Here is a 17,532-nt window from a genome sequence, read left to right as displayed (position 1 = left end):
TATTTCCAAGAAGAAGTATGGTTTTTCTCTTTTTTTGAATCATACTGCATGCTTGATATGTTTTCTTTTCTCATTTTTGCTAGATACAGAGACAGAAAAAGACAGCACCGTGATAAATTGTAGCTGACATGTTGATTGGTAGAGGAATTGTGATGAAGTAGGGAGCATATCGCTTTTGCCCACAAAAAGGAGGCAGAGGGGCAGGTACCACCTAGCTCTAGCCATTAGTTGCCAGATAGCATTGCTGGATCTTCAGGTATTTCAAGAGAAGCTGGAAATCCAGATCGTTAGAATAAATCTTTCATTTTTTAAAAACAGTGGTTAAATTTTTAAAAATAGTGTGGCTGATGGAAGAAATCAAAAAGAGCTAAATAAATGGAGAGACATGCTGTGTGCATGGATTAGAAGACTCAGCAAAGTAATCTGTTCTTCCCTAATTAATATACAAGTTTAATGCAGTTTGTATCAGAGTTCCAGAAAATCCTTTGTAGATATAGACAAAATCATTTTAAAACTTATATGGAAAGGCAGAGACTCTAGAATAGCTAAAAAACAATTTCAAAAAAGAAAGATAGTGAGAGTACTTGCCCTGCTCAACTTGAAGACTTACAACTGCCATAAACAGGACCACGTGGTGTTGGCAGAGCCTCGGACGTGCAGATCAGTGGCGCAAAATGGGGAGCTCAGGAGAAGCTGTGCATGGCTATGGCCAGCTGATTTTTGACAAAGATGCCAGAGAAGTTCAGTGAAAGAAGGGTAGTATTAATAATGGTGCTTGGGAGCTTCCCTGGTGATAAAGTGGTTAAGAATCCACCTGCCAATCCAGGGGTCACGGGTTTGAATCCTGGTCCGGGAAGATCCCACGTGCCATGGAGCAACTAAGCCTGTGTACCACAACTACTGAGCCTGCACGCTAGAGTCCACAAGCCACAACTACCGAGCCCGCGTGCTACAACTGCTGAAGCCCGCACACCTAGAGCCCGTGCTCCGCAACAAGACAAGCTACCACAATGAGAAGCCTGCGCACCGCAACGAAAAGTAGCCCCCGCTCGCCCCAACTAGAGAAAGCCTGTGTGCAGCAACGAAGACCCAATGCAGCCAAAAAAAATAAAATACATTAAAATAATAATAATAATAATGGTGCTGGATCAACTGGGTATCAGGTGAAAAAATGAACCCTGGCCTAAACCTTATACCTATACAAAAATTCACTAGAAAATAGTGTATGTAAACATAAGATGTAAAACTATAAACTTAGAAATACATAGGAGAAAATCTTTGAGACCTAGGATTGGAGAAGATTTGAGACATGATACCAAAAACGTGATCCATTTTTTAAAAACCGATAAAATGAATTTTATAAAAATTACAACGTTTTGTTCTGGGAAAGGCCCTCTTAAAAGGATGAAAAGCCAAGCTATAGACGGGGGGGATAATATTCGCAAACCACATATCTGACAAAGAACTCATATCTAGTGTATGTAAAGAACTCCTAAACTCAACATTTAGAAAACAAACAATCCAGTTAGAAAAGTGAACCAAAGACATGAAGAGACATTTCACCAAAGAGGATATACAGATGGCAAGTAAACACACACAAAAAAGTTCCACATCACTAGACATCAGGGAAATGCAAAATAAGACCTTGGTGAGCTGTCATCATTATACACCTGTGAGAACAGCTAAAATAAAAAATCATGACAACTCCAAATGCTGATGAGGATGTGGGGAAACTGGATCTCATACACTGGTTTAGGGAGTGTAAAAACGGTACAGCCGCTGTGGAAAATAGTCTGGCAGCTTCTTAAAAAAGCTAAACTTACATTTACATGTGACTTAGCAATTGTATGTTTGGTCGTTTGTCCTAGAGAAATGAAGACTTATGTCTTCACAAAAACCTGTGCGTGATTGTTCGTGACAACTTTATTTGTAATAGCAAAAAACTTGAAAAAACACAGTGTCCTACAGTAGGTTAATGATTAAATAAACTGTGACAAATTCATACCTTGGAACACTACTCAGCAATAGAAAACAAAAATCTGTTGACACACACAACTTGGATGGATTTCAAGGGCATTATGTTGAATAAAAACAGCCTATCTCAAAAGATCATATACTGTATACTTCCATTTATGTAACACTCTCAACAAAATTAGAGAGAGAGAGAGAGATCAAATTAACGGTTGCTGAGGTTTAGGGATGTTGAAGGTGGGAGAGGTGTGTCTATAGAGGAGTATTACCAGAGAGCTCTTGGTGCTAGTGGAATGTTTCTTCTTTTCTTTCCTTTTTTTTTTTTTTAATTAATTTATTTATTTTTGGCTGTGTTGGGTCTTCGTTTCTGTGCGAGGGCTTTCTCTGGTTGTGGCAAGTGGGGGCCACTCTTCATCGCGGTGCACAGGCCTCTCACTATTGCGGTCTCTCTTGTTGCAGAGCACAGGCTCCAGACGCGCAAGCTCAGTAGTTGTGGCTCATGGGCCTAGTTGCTCCGTGGCATGTGGGATCCTCCCAGACCAGGGCTCGAACCCATGTCCCCTGCATTAGCAGGCAGATTCTCAACCACTGCGCCACCAGGGAAGCCTCTGGAATGTTTCTTTATCTTGGTTGTGGCATCAGTTCAGGACTCTAGCTGTATGATAAAGTGACATAGAACTGTGTATGCACATTGTACCAATGCGAGTCTCCTGATTTTAATATTGTACTATAATTATGTAAGATGTAAGCACTGGGGGACGAAGGGGGAAGATAGGACCTCATGCAGCTTCCTGTGAACATTTCATAAGAAACAATTTTTTAAAGAATAAGAAAAATATAGTATGGACCAAACAAAACATGTTTTGGCCAAGATGTAATCCTCTGATCTATCTATATGTTTGTGACCTCTGTTTGATGAAGTTTCTCAAACTTCATCATATTTAGAGCTTAGAATTTTAACAGGCCCAATCAAGTTTTTAAAAAAGAATGAGTCACCTAGATTGTAGACACTTATGTTCAGAAAAGGGAAACATAGGTAGCAAGCATTTCTCCTAATACTCGGAAAAGAAGGAAAAAACACAATAGTAATTATTTTTTGCCTTTTTCTTAAATCAAGTTGATAGCTTGTATTGGTTCGTTATATATATACATATATATGTATGTATATATTGATATATTAAACTTCCCTTGTTCTTTATGTAAAAAATCCTAAATAAAATATCAGCACACTATGTTCAGCAGCCTATTAAAAGTAGAAATAATACATCATGATCAGGTGGGGTTTATTCTCAGGAATGCAGGGATGATTCAGTATCAGTCAGTAGAATTCATCAGGTGGTGTGTTGTATATCATGGGGTTGTTTCCGGCCTTTGCTGGAAGAGGATGGTACTTTCTTGCGCAGTGGGTGCTAGGTGGCTGGCTCTTGGCAGTAGAATAGGAGTCGGTGTGATGTGTGCCACTTCTGAGCAGGCTCCCTAACCCTTCATGTATGCTGTTAACTGCTTCATCATACATTTAAGTGAAACTACATTCAGAAAAGAGTGACACTCAAATCTCTACCACAGAAGAAACTAAGAGAAGTAACTTGATTCGTTGAAGTTTATGGCATTTAGTTTAGACAGCACTGAGTGCAGATGGAAATGGAGATGTTGAATCCAAAGGTGAGAGGTAGACAACATTTTAGTTGTCTGGTGGAAGACTGGGGAAATACTGTGCAAGTGCACAGCTGGAGACGGCAACAGTGGACCCTCCATGGCGGGTCCTAGATCCCTGAGCCAGGGGAAGGGGCAGGTCTTGTTCTTGGCACCGCGGGCGTGATGTGGTGAGCTGTGTCTGTCCCATCTGAGGTTGGGCAGATAATACTCCACTCTCGACTTCCTTTCGTGTGGGTTCGGTGACCTTTGGAGCCCCTTCTTCCTGGCCCCAGAACCCCTTGGATAAACCTCACGGACTTTGGCCTGTACGGAATTGACCTCCCTTCTCCCTGTGCAGATCTAGCCTAGCTTTGGGAGCTGCACCCATCTCCAGGGTGACGGTAGGTGTTCGGCAGACAGGTGGCCCAGCAGGCGGCACCTGTGAGAACAGACCTGGTAGTTGCTCAAGGGCTTTGCTCAACTTCTGTACAGATTTTTGATGATTGAAGTACGACAAACAAACAACTTTACATTAATAGCAAAACAACAGAAGCATTCCTACTAAAGACAGGCAGGAGACAGAGATGCCCTGTATTACCACTGCTATTAAATTTCATAACAGAAATAACAGCAAATGCATTTATAGGAGTTGTAAACGTTGGAAAGAAGGAGGTGAAATGATCACTATTGGCAGCTGATTTGGATTGGATTGTTACTGAGAACTTAACGCAAACAATAGGATCGATAAAGTAGTGGGGAGTGAAAAATATATAGAAATAATCTATATGTTAAATATACATATGTATGTATTCTATATATTGTGACAGACACACACAGGAACATATATTTACACATATATTTTTTTTCACAAAAGTGTATTTGCAAAATAGATTGTGTGCTGTATTTCCAGAGAGTGAATGTTTAACCTACCTGAACTCATCTACATTTCCATTATAAATTTGACTTTTAAGAGTCCTAAGAAGGCATACTAATAATACACAGAAAGATACAGTGGAAAATATATATATATATATATATATATATATATATATATATATATTTTTTTTTTTTTTTTTTTTTTTTTTTTTTTTTTGAGGTACGCAGGCCTCTCACCGCCGTGGCCTCTCCCGTTGCGGAGCACAGGCTCTGGACGCGCAGGCTCAGAGGCCACGGCTCATGGGCCCAGCCGCTGCGCGGCACGTGGGATCCTCCCGGACCGGGGCACGAACCCGTGTCCCCTGTATCAGCAGGCGGACTCTCAACCACTGCGCCACCAGGGAAGCCCCGGAAAATATATTTTAATGGCTCATCTAAGGCTTCATTTGGAATGCCTTGTAACAGACTTTTAACGCCAAAAAAGTAATTACCCAGGTAGAATTTATAATGGAATCTAGAGTATATTGAAGTGTTTTCAGTTAGATCGATCTTCTGTTTTCATGGCATTCATTGATTTTTAACATTTGTTAATTGTTTAAAGTGTTAAAATTTGCTTTAAAATAATCCTTTAATGCCAAGCATGAGCCTCTACTCCTCCCGGGAGAAATATTCTTTGCAGAGGCAGTTGTTTGGAAAGGTGCTTAGCATCTGTCTGCCGTAAGCGCCTGCTCTTTGACCAGGAGCAGCAGGGTCATGTGGGCGTTAGAAGTCGGGGTCATTCACGTCAAGGGCTGTTCAAAGACGGGCTGCAGGGCCTGGGTAAGGGTGTGTGTTTGTTCGGGTTTGGGAAGCTCCCCAGGTGGGTCTTTGTTTGGTTTAGTAATGCCTGTTGTTATGTTTGTGATTATTATGTATATTTTAAGACACACAAGTAAGGAATTGTTCTTTCATGTCTAGCTGAATAGGATGGAAGGAAATGTAGCTTCCCTTATCCTTTGAATTCTGTTTATCAACCAGACTTCAGGAAATTAGAAGGGAGTTTGTTTCCTTTTTAATGTCCATGAGGAAAGAGAGCCATATTCGTTCCACACTGTGCATCCAGGAGGCTCTATCTGCACGCTCTCACTTTCATCTTCTGCTGTAATTTAAACTCAGCTCCTAAAGATTCAAGGAAAATACATACTATCAGTGCCTGTCTCTGAGCTCTGAATTTTCCAGTCCCTGCGCTTGGAATGTGGAGGAGATGAAAGAAAACAGACTAGAGGATATGCAAACATGAACTCAGACTTTTACCAGAACGTCACCAGGAATTCCCCCAGCTCCTAAATTTTACATATGTGCTTGATGCTTTATCCGAGTTTTGGGTTGTCTTAAGGGAGTGCAGAGTGTAGAAGCTATTACATGCAGGTAGAAAAGAGACTAAAATACCTGCCTGGAAGAAAACTCTGATCCTTTGTCTCACCAGGACGATATGTTTAATGTCCGTCTTAGAATATTGGGGCACAAATTAGAGATTAAAGGTCCATTTATGAGACTGGCCCTAAATGTTCTTGCACCGGAAGAAATTTGTTACAACTGTCTAAGAAACACTAAGTTCTTGAAATAGTATTGGTCTATCTTATATTAATGTTTCCTTCTCAATATCCCTTAAATTTATTCTGTCAAAATTTATATTTAGCCTGTTGATTTTCAGCCCATTGTTAATTTTTTACTCTTTACCAACACACACAATTTTTTTTTCTTTGTTTGACTAAACTCTGGAAGGAATCAGAAACCAGTAAATATCTTGGTGGGTGGGGAGTGGTGCATATGATGATAGAAGTTGGTATTGTAGGGAGGGGGAGGGGTTGGAGGGACTGTTGGCCATATACCTTTTAATATTACTAAAATATTAAGCCACATGAATATATTACTCATATGAAATATTAAAATAAGGAGGTCCATGATTATTGTTTTAAGTAAGAGTGTACTTGTTGTAGACTAAGTTGAAAGTATAGGAAAATGTAAAGAAAAATGATCACCAGCAGTCTCAGCCACCTAGCTGTACCATCTCTTACTGCTTTGTTATAGATTGCCTCAGTACTAAAGAAAAGGCATTTTAAAAAATTTATTTATTTATTTATTTATGGCTGTGTTGGGTCTTCATTGCTGTGCGCGGGCTTTCTCTAGTTGCAGTGAGCAGGGGGGCTACTCTTCAGTGCGGTGCGTGGGCTTCTCATTGTGATGGCTTCTCTTGTTGCGGAGCACGGGCTCTAGGCGCCTGGGCTCTGTAGTTGTAGCACACAGGCTTAGTAGTTGCGGCACATGGGCTTAGTTGCTCCGCGGCACGTGGGATCTTCCTGGACCAGGGCTCAAACCCATGTCCCCTGCATCGGCAGGTGGATTCTTAACCACTGCGCCACCAGGGAAGCCCAAAAGGCATGTTTATATATACAGTGGGCCCATGACCATTGTGGGGTGAGGGGTGCAGTTGAAAATCAGCGTGTAATTTCTGTATCCGAGGTTCTGCATCTGCGAATTCAACCAACTGAGGGTTGTGTGGTGCTGTAGTGCATGGTTTTTTTGTTTGTTTGTTTTATTTTTTGCGGTATGCAGGCCTCTCACTGTTGTGGCCTCTCCCGTTGCGGAGCACAGGCTCCGGACGCGCAGCCTCCGCGGCCATGGCTCACGGGCCCAGCCGCTCCGCGGCATGTGGGATCTTCCCGGACCGGGGCACAAACCCGCGTCCCCTGCATCGGCAGGTGGACTCTCAACCACTGCGCCACCAGGGACGCCCCTGTAGGGCATGTTTTAGTGAAAAAAAAATCCACGTATCAGTGGACCTGCAAAGTTCAGCCTCTTATTCAAGGATCAAAATGTACAAATTTGTACATTTTGACAAAACAATTTATAATATGTTGTAATTTGCCTTTAACAATTTTAATGGGACTTCCCTGGTGGTGCAGTGGTTAAGAATCCACCTGCCAGTGAAGGGGACACAGTTTTGAGCCCTGGTCCGAGAAGATCCCACATGCCATGGAGCAACTAAGCTCGTGAGCCACAACTACTGAGCCGGCACTCTGGAGCCCATGGGCCACAACTACTGAAGCCCACGCGTCTAGAGCCCATGCTCTGCAACAAGAGAAGCCACCGCAGTGAGAAGCCCGCGCACCGCAATAAAGAGTAGCCCCCGCTTGCCTCAACTAGAGAAAGCCTGTGCGCAGCAACGAAGACCCAGTGCAGCCAAAAAATTTTTAAAATAAGAAAGAAAAACCCCAAAGAACAAAAAAACAATTTTAACAGTATACTATAAATAATTTTCCAGATTCTTAACTACTTTTACTTTCATTATTTCTCATTGTTGCACAGTTCTGTAATGTTGAAATACTTTATTTAACCAGTTCAGTATTGCTGGATATGCAGATTTCTTTCTTTTCTCTGATATAATTCCTTGTGGGTTAAATCATCCATAATGGTTTCTAGATGCAGAACTGCTGAGTCAAAGGCACTTAGTTATTTTGAAGGCATCGTCAGATTCCCTCTGGGAAGGTGTGTGCTCGTTTGTGTTCATTATGGTGAATGAGAGTCTCCCTAACTGTGGCTGCATGAGATGCCTCAGTGACCAGCATTCACTTTCGAATTCACTGCAGTATAATAGATGAAGCCTGAAGATAGGGCAACTCCCTGATCCATGGTTGTGGGGAGAAGACAATCCAGGGCATATAAGCAAAATTTATCTCATACCTAGTGTGTGATTGGCATTAGGCTGTAGTAGGTATTTTGCACAACTAAGTCTGGGGTTTTTGTACAGTAGATTCCTGGGCTTGGCCATGATGGGTGAACTTTTCACTGTCCTAGTTGAACTCTTTTCAGCTGATAGATTGAATTATGTTCTGCCTAGTGGCTGGCCAAGCATTGTATTAATGGAAAGATGTGTAAAACTGAACAGTTGCCAGATTAAAATATGCTTAAAAGCGGATGTCCGACTGCATTATTGAAAGGTGAGAGATGGCTGATTAAGTCGCCTGCACACCTGGAACCCAGAGGAGACACCGCGCTGTATCTAATTGCCTTTGGGAATGTGTACTGTCCGTCTTGTGTCCACACGCAGAGGTACTTTGCTGGCACACTGGCAGTTCTGTGAATTTCACTTTGGGATCTTGGCAGAGAATGGAGAGAAGAGGCTAGGCAAATAATTGGCAAGAAAAGCAAGTGGTTACAAGTCTGTTAACAATGCAGCCTTGTTTACCGACACTTTGCCTGTCTGGGTTTCTGAGACTGGATTCCTTAGCTCTGTGAGCTGTAGCGCAAGAGCACTCCTTTGGTTTAGGGTGCTTGGAATTGTAAGCATGCTGAAGAGAACACAGTCATGTGTATCTTAGTGGGATGAGTGCGTCCTGTCCCTGTTAGGACTTGGTGTAAAGGGATTAATAGTGAGAAGTGAGCTGGGAGTGGTTTATCAGTGCAAGTCTCTGGAATTGGTTCTTAGGTCTGTTTGTGTTTTGGGCATTTCAGAGTGAAGAGGTTACAGAAGTCAGAAAAGGCTGTTACTCTTGAAACCAGAAGTCTGCTCATCACAGTGTTACCTTTTTTTATTTGTAAAGCAAAGGAGCAAAGACTGCTTATTTAGTAGATAGGGCCTTAGTTATGAGAAAGATCTAATTTTATTGTGTGAGCTCTTTCAGAGGCCACTACTCTGAATAGCACCTATTTTGTAAAACATAAGCGACATTGTTATTTCACCTATTTTGTAAAACATAAGCGACATTTTAATTTCACCTATTTTGTGGTGATGATCTGTTAATAAGTCGCACATGTTTTATTATAAGAATGAACCAAGTACTAGAGTATGAGGATACTTTTCTTCTAGTTTTATCAGTTTTGAAAGAGTCATCTTTTGGGGAACAGTGAGAAAAACTGAGGGCAAAATTTAGAATATCATCCTTGTTACTAAGAGAGCAGAGGAAATGGTTTAAGAAGTCATATATCTGGTTTTAGGGGTTTTTTTTGTTGTTGTTCATATGTGTCATAAGCTTGCTGTGGATTCTGGCCAGATTAACACTCCCCTGCTCTCCAATTTTTAGTCTCACATTTGTTTTTCTCTTGTGAAATATTTCCGTATCGTTATCAGAAAAAGCATGATGAAAATTAACTTTTTGTAATTAAAATGTTGAATTATCTCATCTGCTTAAGAGCTAACTTTTTGTTTTTGTTTTCAGCATTGGTTGGATGGTACAAAAAGCATCAAAAAGCAAGTAAAAAGTAAGTGTTGAAAAAATTGTGAAAAAAATTGGAAATCGAATTATATATAATTGTATATTAGAAACTGATTTCTCATAGGAGGGACATGAGAAATCATGTTTCTGATGAGTTTCTTAGCATCTCCACTTCCTAAAAATAATTTCAATCCGATATACTGACCCACCCCGTAAATTATATAGGGTTGATGGTAATCTAGATTCAAGTGCCTTACAGTTTGTTTCCAGGAGAAAGGCTTGCAGTTTGGAAATGAGATGTGAGTTCCCGTGAAATGCTTAACTTTTCTTTAGTAATTACTTATATTGGAATTTTTCGGTTTGGTATCTGCCCTGCTCTAGAAAATATTTTGAGAATTTAAGGCTGTACCTTTTTTTTTTAATTAAGAATAATGAAAAGTCACTCACATAAAATGTCAGTATTGTTCCTAGCGATAGTCAGGGGAAAATACCAGTGTCCAATCCATAATCCATCGTGTTTCCCGCAGTAACAGAGATTTGTAGGGCACCTCAGCTCTTTTTACAAAGTAATGGGACTTCTGAGAATGTAGAGGTTGGTGAAGTGGATTGGGAAGGATGTGGGCTGATTTGCCACGTGCAGTGGATAACAGGCTACCCTCCTTGCTCTCGTGAAACAGAGCTCGGCAGGCTTTTAGGGCTGTCAGAGTGCGTGGTCAAGACTTTTTGATTCAGAGTATTGCCTGTTCCTGGGGGGACAGATATGACGTGGCACTGCTACACGAAGGCTGGTACACTTGGATCTGTTGATGGTGTTGGGCCTCCGTGAGCCCACAGTGGGACCCGAATTATTGCCACAATAATCTGTTACCTTCTGTCCGCTTCAGTAGATTTTTGACAGATTTACTGACTGAAAATTCTTACTTATTTACATAGCTATACTGAAAAAGTTACCCTCCCTTTTTCTTCTTTTAATGGCAGTTGGTTCACCGTATTGTCTGCATCTTCGAGTTAAGTTTTATTCCTCGGAACCAAATAATCTTCGGGAAGAACGAACCCGGTAAGCCCAACGTCTGGAGCTGTGTGCAAGCGTACAGTTTTGGTCAGGCTGGCTAAAGATGTTGGGAGGTTGCCTTTACAGTTCCTTCCAGTGTACAGACAGCTAGTGAAATGGGTACTTTGCCCCTGGTAGCAAGATACCAGACAAGATAATTTCACTTGGGGGCAGTATTTTTTTAAGTGTAGAAGGTTTTCCTTTATTTACCAGTCTTCAAAGCAAACAGTTGGTTCTCTAGCATCATGCAGAGGTAAGCAGTGAGTTCTGCTCTTGAGTATCATTGTTATGAGCTCATGAATTTTAAATAGGACTGGTGTGCTTCGATACATTGTCACATTGTGTCTATTGGCATTCAGAATGATCTGTTTTGGGCCCCTGAGGGTTGTCTCAGGCTGGCTCCTGACTTTCCTTATTGAAGTGCCATTGAGAAATGAAAAATGTTGAATCCTGATTTTGCTTGAATAGTTTTCAGGAACTTTAAGTAAGTTACAAACATTTATTTTTATTTTGTCTTGCCTCAGTATTTATTCATGGACTCTGCATTGCATATCTATGACTCATGAGCACATACTGTTTTTATTAAGTAAAAACTTGAATCGTTGAGTCCCTTTAGAAGGGGTTCCCTTTACGTATGAGGTGGCTGTGTCGTCACGGTGAAGGTGAAGCAGACCACAGAGCTCATTCCCCGTAATCTGCTCAACCTTTTCTGTTGAGGGGCTACCCTGTGCTCTGGCCCATCCTCCTGACACTGAGTGCCCCTTGTTTCATATTCTTTTTTCCTTTACAAACTCTATTGTGGGTAAAGTTTTATAATTAAGAATGTTTTTTTCTCAGATTAGAAGGGCAGGATTATTTTTCTTGGTAGATTGTTCTGTTGAGTTAAATTTGTGCCTTTTTTCTTAGGTACTTATTTGTTCTTCAGTTAAAACAAGATATTCTCAGTGGAAAGTAAGTATTAGTTTAAGGTAAACTACATTTTCTTGAGTAGTTGAAAAATAAGTTCTTAGTTAATTATGAAAAAGAAATGGTCAAAGTATGTCTTATTTCCATTTATCGTAAAACAAAGTTCGTGACATTGGCGCGTGTGACACATTTGTGTTCTCCTCTCAGATTGGAGTGTCCTTTTGATACAGCCGTTCAGTTGGCAGCTTATAACTTGCAGGGTAAGCAGTTTTCTATGTTGGCTGTTAAGAGTGAAGCATAATTCTTCTTTGTGTGCGTTTGAGGAATTTCAAAAGATTCAAAGTGATGTGTGAGAAAAGAACAACCCCGGTTTGTGTAAACGTGTTGCAGGACCGAGCTCTGCCTTTCCCTCCTTTCAGAATATTGCCTTCTTTTTCTTCCCTTTGTCTTTACTTGCTCCCTTTCCACCTAATAGTGTTTTCAAACAGAAATTGCAGTCTACTTGATAATTCAATAACTGTTTTAGTTGGATCCTCAGCTAATTTTTTTCCTTTAAAAAGAGTGCAGGGATATATGAGCAAATTGTTGCTGTACCACCTGGTCTTTTTTTTTTTTTTTTTTTTTTGTGGTACGCGGGCCTCTCACTGTTGTGGCCTCTCCCGTTGCGGAGCGCAGGCTCCGGACGCGCAGGCTCAGCGGCCATGGCTCACGGGCCCAGCCGCTCTGCGGCATGTGGAATCTTCCCGGACCGGAGCACGAACCCGCGTCCCCTGCATCGGCAGGCGGATTCTCAACCACTGCGCCACCAGGGAAGCCCCCACCTGGTCTTTCTTTAGTCTTATTCTTAAAAATAAATCCATGGAAAAAAAAAAAAATCCATGAAAGAAATACTTAGCATGTATTTAAAAGTTCCTGATGGTTATTTTAAGAATTTTTTAAAAAGCATTTTCCAGTCAGTGAGAGTAATGAAAAACTTACCCTTTTGTATTTGTTACACTGATCAAATATTTGTTGAAGTTAGGTATTCTCTTCTGAAAAATTGACATTTTGGGAAAATAATAATCTTCGGTCCTTGTTCTCAAAATGGAAATAAATAAATATTCTGACTGGAGCATCCATATATACTAGAATAAAAGCAATATTTAATGATTATTAAGACATTAATAATTTTATGCTTTTTTTGGGTAATTCCATATTATCCCCAATCTCTCTAAGATCAGCAGTATTTATTTTCCATTGTGTGGATAATAATGAGACTAAATTTTCATGTTTTATGGTAAACCTATTATTTTGCTTATTTTGTGCTTCTCCTGTTTTAGAAAGCATATTTTTCTGTCAACAGAGGGATTGGTGACTGAAGGAAACTTCTGTACTTCAAAAATTTGCCGCTAGTGTAAATTGTAGTCTGTCTACAAACTAAAACTTGTTTTCTCATCTGCTAGAAAGTCAGATAGATACTAGTTTGGAAGTGCTATGCCTCTAACACTGTAATGGTCACACTGTATAATTGCATGCATCTTTTCTTGAAAGCATATTTTTTATGTTTTATTAATTGCTGTGTGAGGTTGTTAATTCTGAAACTCTCAGATCTACAGAAAAGCTGTCATTTTCAGCATCTGTGTTCCACCACTTACTGCTTCTTATATATATTCTGTGTCTCGTTTTGTAAGTTTCGTGACTGCCAAAGTATACACTTCTTGAAAATATGATTTTTATACATTTTTGTGTATTTAACAAAACACTCATTCAAAGCCATGCTCACTAAATACTCATTGTCTGATTCATGCATGTGGCTGTGTAACATGCTCTCTTAACCCACCTATCTTATTTTTTCCCTGAATAAAATCTTTCCTACTTTTCTCTTGCATCCATGGCACCTTTTTTTGAAAAGAAAGTAAGATGTATTGGTGGGCACACGTAAGGAGGGACGGTGCTAAGGCTGTTGCGAGTGAAGGGCCCGCTGCGTGTCCAGGGGCCACGGTTAGGGGTGTACGTGACCCCACAGCCATCCGGCGTGAGCTGCGTCGCTGCCACCGTGCTTTCAAATTCATCCGCGTTAAACTATGTCAGTCCCCACTTCTTGGAGATGAGGAGGATCTTATGGAGGCCAGCGAACTTGAACTTGGCCCTGCAGAGGGCCTCGATCACGTGCTGCTTGTTCTGCCGCTTGGTGCGGATGACATTGTGACTTGGCCAGTGTGGACCCTGGCCACTGTGCCCTGGGCTTTTCAGAGGCCCCTTGCATACCTGTCTGGAGCCCATCAGCTCCAGCACAGGACAGCATCGTTTTGGTGCGGATGACGTGGGAAGGGTGGGGCTGCGCTCGGATGTGAAAGGCATCTTTGCCCTGGCTTTTCACCTTGTCCTCTTTGGCACAAACATGGGCAGCCTCCAGGGCTTCGGAGCAGGGCTGCTCATACGCATCTGACACCATGTGGCCACAGAGTGGGTGTGGCACCATTACTTATTTTTTTAAATTTTTTAATTTTTATTTTTTGTGGTACGCCGGCCTCTCACTGTTGTGGCCTCTCCCGTTGTGGAGCACAGGCTCCTGACGCGCAGGCTCAGCGGCCACGGCTCACGGGCCCAGCTGCTCCACAACATGTGGGATCTTCCCGGACCGGGGCACAAACCCGTGTCCCCTGCATCGGCAGGCGGACTCTCAACCACTGCGCCACCAGGGAAGCCCTGGCACTGTTATTTTTGTGATTCCTCCAAACTTCAGACTATGTCTTATGCATCTCATTGTCCCATGTCTAATAGTTTACCAAGTCCTACTAATTATTAAGGTCCCTGAGAGTAATTCAGCTGAAGTGTTACTCCCATCTTCATAAAATGAGCTCCTTGCTTCTCATTTATGATTTTCTATTCTATCAGAATAATCTTTATCACTTTTCTCAAACTTTCAAGTTCAGCTTTTCTTTACCATTTTAGTATCTGTCCTGGACAGCATTATGTAGCAGATTTGGTTTGGGGCTTCTTCAAGAACTTGTGATCCAGACAGAAGAGCATTTTCTTCATACCATTTTTATGATTAGAGGTGTTCTCGGGTACTTTTTCTTTCCACAGCCAAATTTTTTATCAAAATGGAAGTAGTTTAATTGGAGTAAAATATTTTTTTAAAAGTAATATTTCTAAAGAATAGGATATTAGAATCATTGTTTCCCCTCCTTCCCCAAACCCAATTCAGAGATAACCACAGATGGGCACGTAAATGTCTGTTCATTGTCCAGTTCTTTTCCCACTGCCTTCACAAAATAGCTTCTACTCATTTTTTTTGGTTATTTCTTTGGGATTAATAATTTAAAATTCCAGGAAGGACAGTGATTATTTCTTACAGTGATATTTGATGTCATCTTCTGTGCATATTAGCTTCTTAACAGATGCCAGCTAATTGTTTTTTGAGGATTGCTAATAAATATTTTTGTTTATTCAATATACGATCAAAAGGTATTTCTCTATGGAAGTCTAAAAGAGGTTTTCAAAAGCTTAGCATTATAACATATGAATAAATTAAGAGAAAGACATTTAATTGAAAACACACTACCAACCACAAATGCTTGATTTGTGCGTACAGACAGGTAAGTCTTAAGTCAAAGCTAGATTTATTTTGGGTAATGGTCTGGGTGTTACGAATGCCTTGTAGTTTAAGAAAGAATCTAATCTTAGCAGTTTTTATTAATAAAATGGGTCTTGAAGAAGGATTCAGCAGGAAGTAAACTTATTAACAAAACATAACTGTGAAACTTACGTTTGTAGCTGAACTTGGTGACTGTGACCTTGCCGAGCACAGTCCTGAACTTGTGTCTGAGTTCAGGTTTGTGCCCGTTCAGACGGAAGAGATGGAGCTGGCTGTTTTTGAGAAATGGAAGGAATACAGGTACTGTCGCATCACCACAACAGCGATTTCATATTTGTTTTCTCCTTTTTCTCTACTTGGTATAGAATTCATTGTATATTCGTAATCATCTTAAAATTTTTTGTTTTTTAAATTTCAGAGGTCAGACACCAGCACAAGCTGAAACCAATTATCTGAATAAAGCCAAGTGGCTAGAAATGTATGGGGTTGATATGCATGTGGTCAAGGTAAGCACTGTGTTGTGATACTTTTTATTTTTTTATTTTTTTATTTTATTATTTTTTTTTTTTCGGTATGCGGGCCTCTCACTGCCGTGGCCTCTCCCATCGCGGAGCACAGGCTCCGGACGCACAGGCCCAGCGGCCATGGCCCACGGGCCTAGCCGCTCCGCGGCATGTGGGATCCTCCCGGACCAGGGCACGAACCCGTGTCTCCTGCATCGGCAGGCGGACTCTCAACCACTGCGCCACCAGGGAAGCCCTGTGATACTTTTTAAAAGCTTTATTCCTTCAAGACTCAAGGTGATTATGGACTCCTTCAGTGTGAGGGGGGCGTGGAGTTTGCAGGGGCTGACACCGGGTGCTTTGGGTGAGTGGTTATGAAGATTGAGGGTAAATACTGAATGATGGGAGTCTCACACAGAAATTCCTTATAAGAGAGAGGAGAAACAGCCAAAATCTCCAAAAGGGTATGTCTGTGGTTTTAAGCTGTTGCTGTCGGGTTGTATTTTTTTTTTAAGTTTTTAACCCACTTTTTATTCTTTCACTTCATATTCATATCATCTTTTATCATGTAAGCTGAGTAGGCTCTGTAAAAATGAAAATAATTTAGGAAGTAAAGTTAAAAAGTTGTAGCTTGAGAGGACTTTGGTAAGCTGTAGTCTAGTACAGCTTATGTAGTGATTTGTTATTTTTAGTTTAAGAAGCTAAATTTTCCCAGAAAGGCAGTCTTGTTCAAAATCTGTGATTTAAATAGTGACTAGAATTTGGGAAGACTCTGGAAAGCTTTCTTTGTCGTGGCAGTTATCACTATTTCCAATGCAGACATCCCTTAAAACTATAGTGTCTATTAATATGCATGAAGTTTCCTGAGAATGTGATTTTGGGTGCTTTAATTGTTGAAAACACCTTTCATATTAATATTAGTCTGTATGTAATTAATATAATTCAATATGAAAAGAAAATTAAACAGTTGTGTGAAAATGTGAAACCTGTTTTATTCAGATAAAGCTAACACATGTTGTTTCCCTAAAATTAGGCCAGAGATGGGAATGACTACAGTTTGGGACTGACACCAACAGGAGTCCTTGTTTTTGAAGGAGAGACCAAAATTGGCTTATTTTTTTGGTAAGCAGAGTTAATGTCAAAGATAATTACTGTTGTTTTATTTTTTTAATGAATAGAAACACTTATATGAAGTTAGTACAGAAAGCAGAATTTGGAAATAGTTCTGGCAAGCTTGGGAGTGAGCTGCAGCTATCTCCTGCCATCCTCCTGTTCGCCTTTAGTCTTCTTCCCCGAGGCAATTTTTAAAAGTCTTCTACTTGCATTTTCCATTAGTTTCAAGGTATGTCAAAATACATGCCTTATCATAAATAGCATCTACCTCTGTGTATTAAGTGTTCACATGGCCGCTCCCTCCGTCCTGCAGTTCTGTTGCTGTTTTTTGGGTTTTTTGTTTTGTTTTGTTTTTGCGGTACGCGGGCCTCTCACCGCTGTGGCCTGTCCCGTTGCGGAGCACAGGCTCCGGACGCGCAGGCTCAGCGGCCATGGCTCACGGGCCCAGCCGCTCCGCGGCACGTGGGATCCTCCCGGACCGGGGCATGAACCCTCGTCCCCTGCATCGGCAGGCGGACTCAACCACTGCACCACCAGGGAAGCCCTCCTTAACATTTTTAATGTCTTACATATGTGCAGCAGAAATTTTGCCAAAGGTATTGCTTTGGAAAATTTTTTTTCTGTTACCTTAACTATTTTTTAGATTGGAGACTTTTTTGCTGGGCAGTGCAGGTTATGTTTACCCTCTTATCCAGCTTTCAA

General features: G+C 41.0%; 1 protein-coding gene and 1 pseudogene across 1 annotated transcript in view; one reads left to right on the top strand and one right to left on the bottom strand.

The window, feature by feature from the left end:
- Positions 1–17,532, top strand: part of EPB41L5 (erythrocyte membrane protein band 4.1 like 5) — a 157,685-nt gene that overhangs the window by 38,449 nt on the left and 101,704 nt on the right. The window contains exons 4-10 of the mRNA XM_067025897.1: positions 9,681–9,723; positions 10,656–10,734; positions 11,635–11,679; positions 11,842–11,894; positions 15,394–15,514; positions 15,633–15,720; positions 16,751–16,839. Of these exons, the coding sequence (XP_066881998.1) occupies positions 9,681–9,723; positions 10,656–10,734; positions 11,635–11,679; positions 11,842–11,894; positions 15,394–15,514; positions 15,633–15,720; positions 16,751–16,839 (518 nt within the window). The remainder of the gene's footprint in view (positions 1–9,680; positions 9,724–10,655; positions 10,735–11,634; positions 11,680–11,841; positions 11,895–15,393; positions 15,515–15,632; positions 15,721–16,750; positions 16,840–17,532) is intronic.
- On the bottom strand, positions 13,568–14,095 carry LOC131751509 (large ribosomal subunit protein uL16-like; annotated as a pseudogene).

The sequence above is a fragment of the Kogia breviceps genome, chromosome 2, assembly GCF_026419965.1.
Source record: "Kogia breviceps isolate mKogBre1 chromosome 2, mKogBre1 haplotype 1, whole genome shotgun sequence".
In the NCBI taxonomy this organism is placed as follows: Eukaryota; Metazoa; Chordata; class Mammalia; order Artiodactyla; family Physeteridae; genus Kogia; species Kogia breviceps.
The sequence above is the reverse complement of the archived record's forward strand: the minus strand, read 5'-3'. Positions and strand labels throughout refer to the sequence as shown.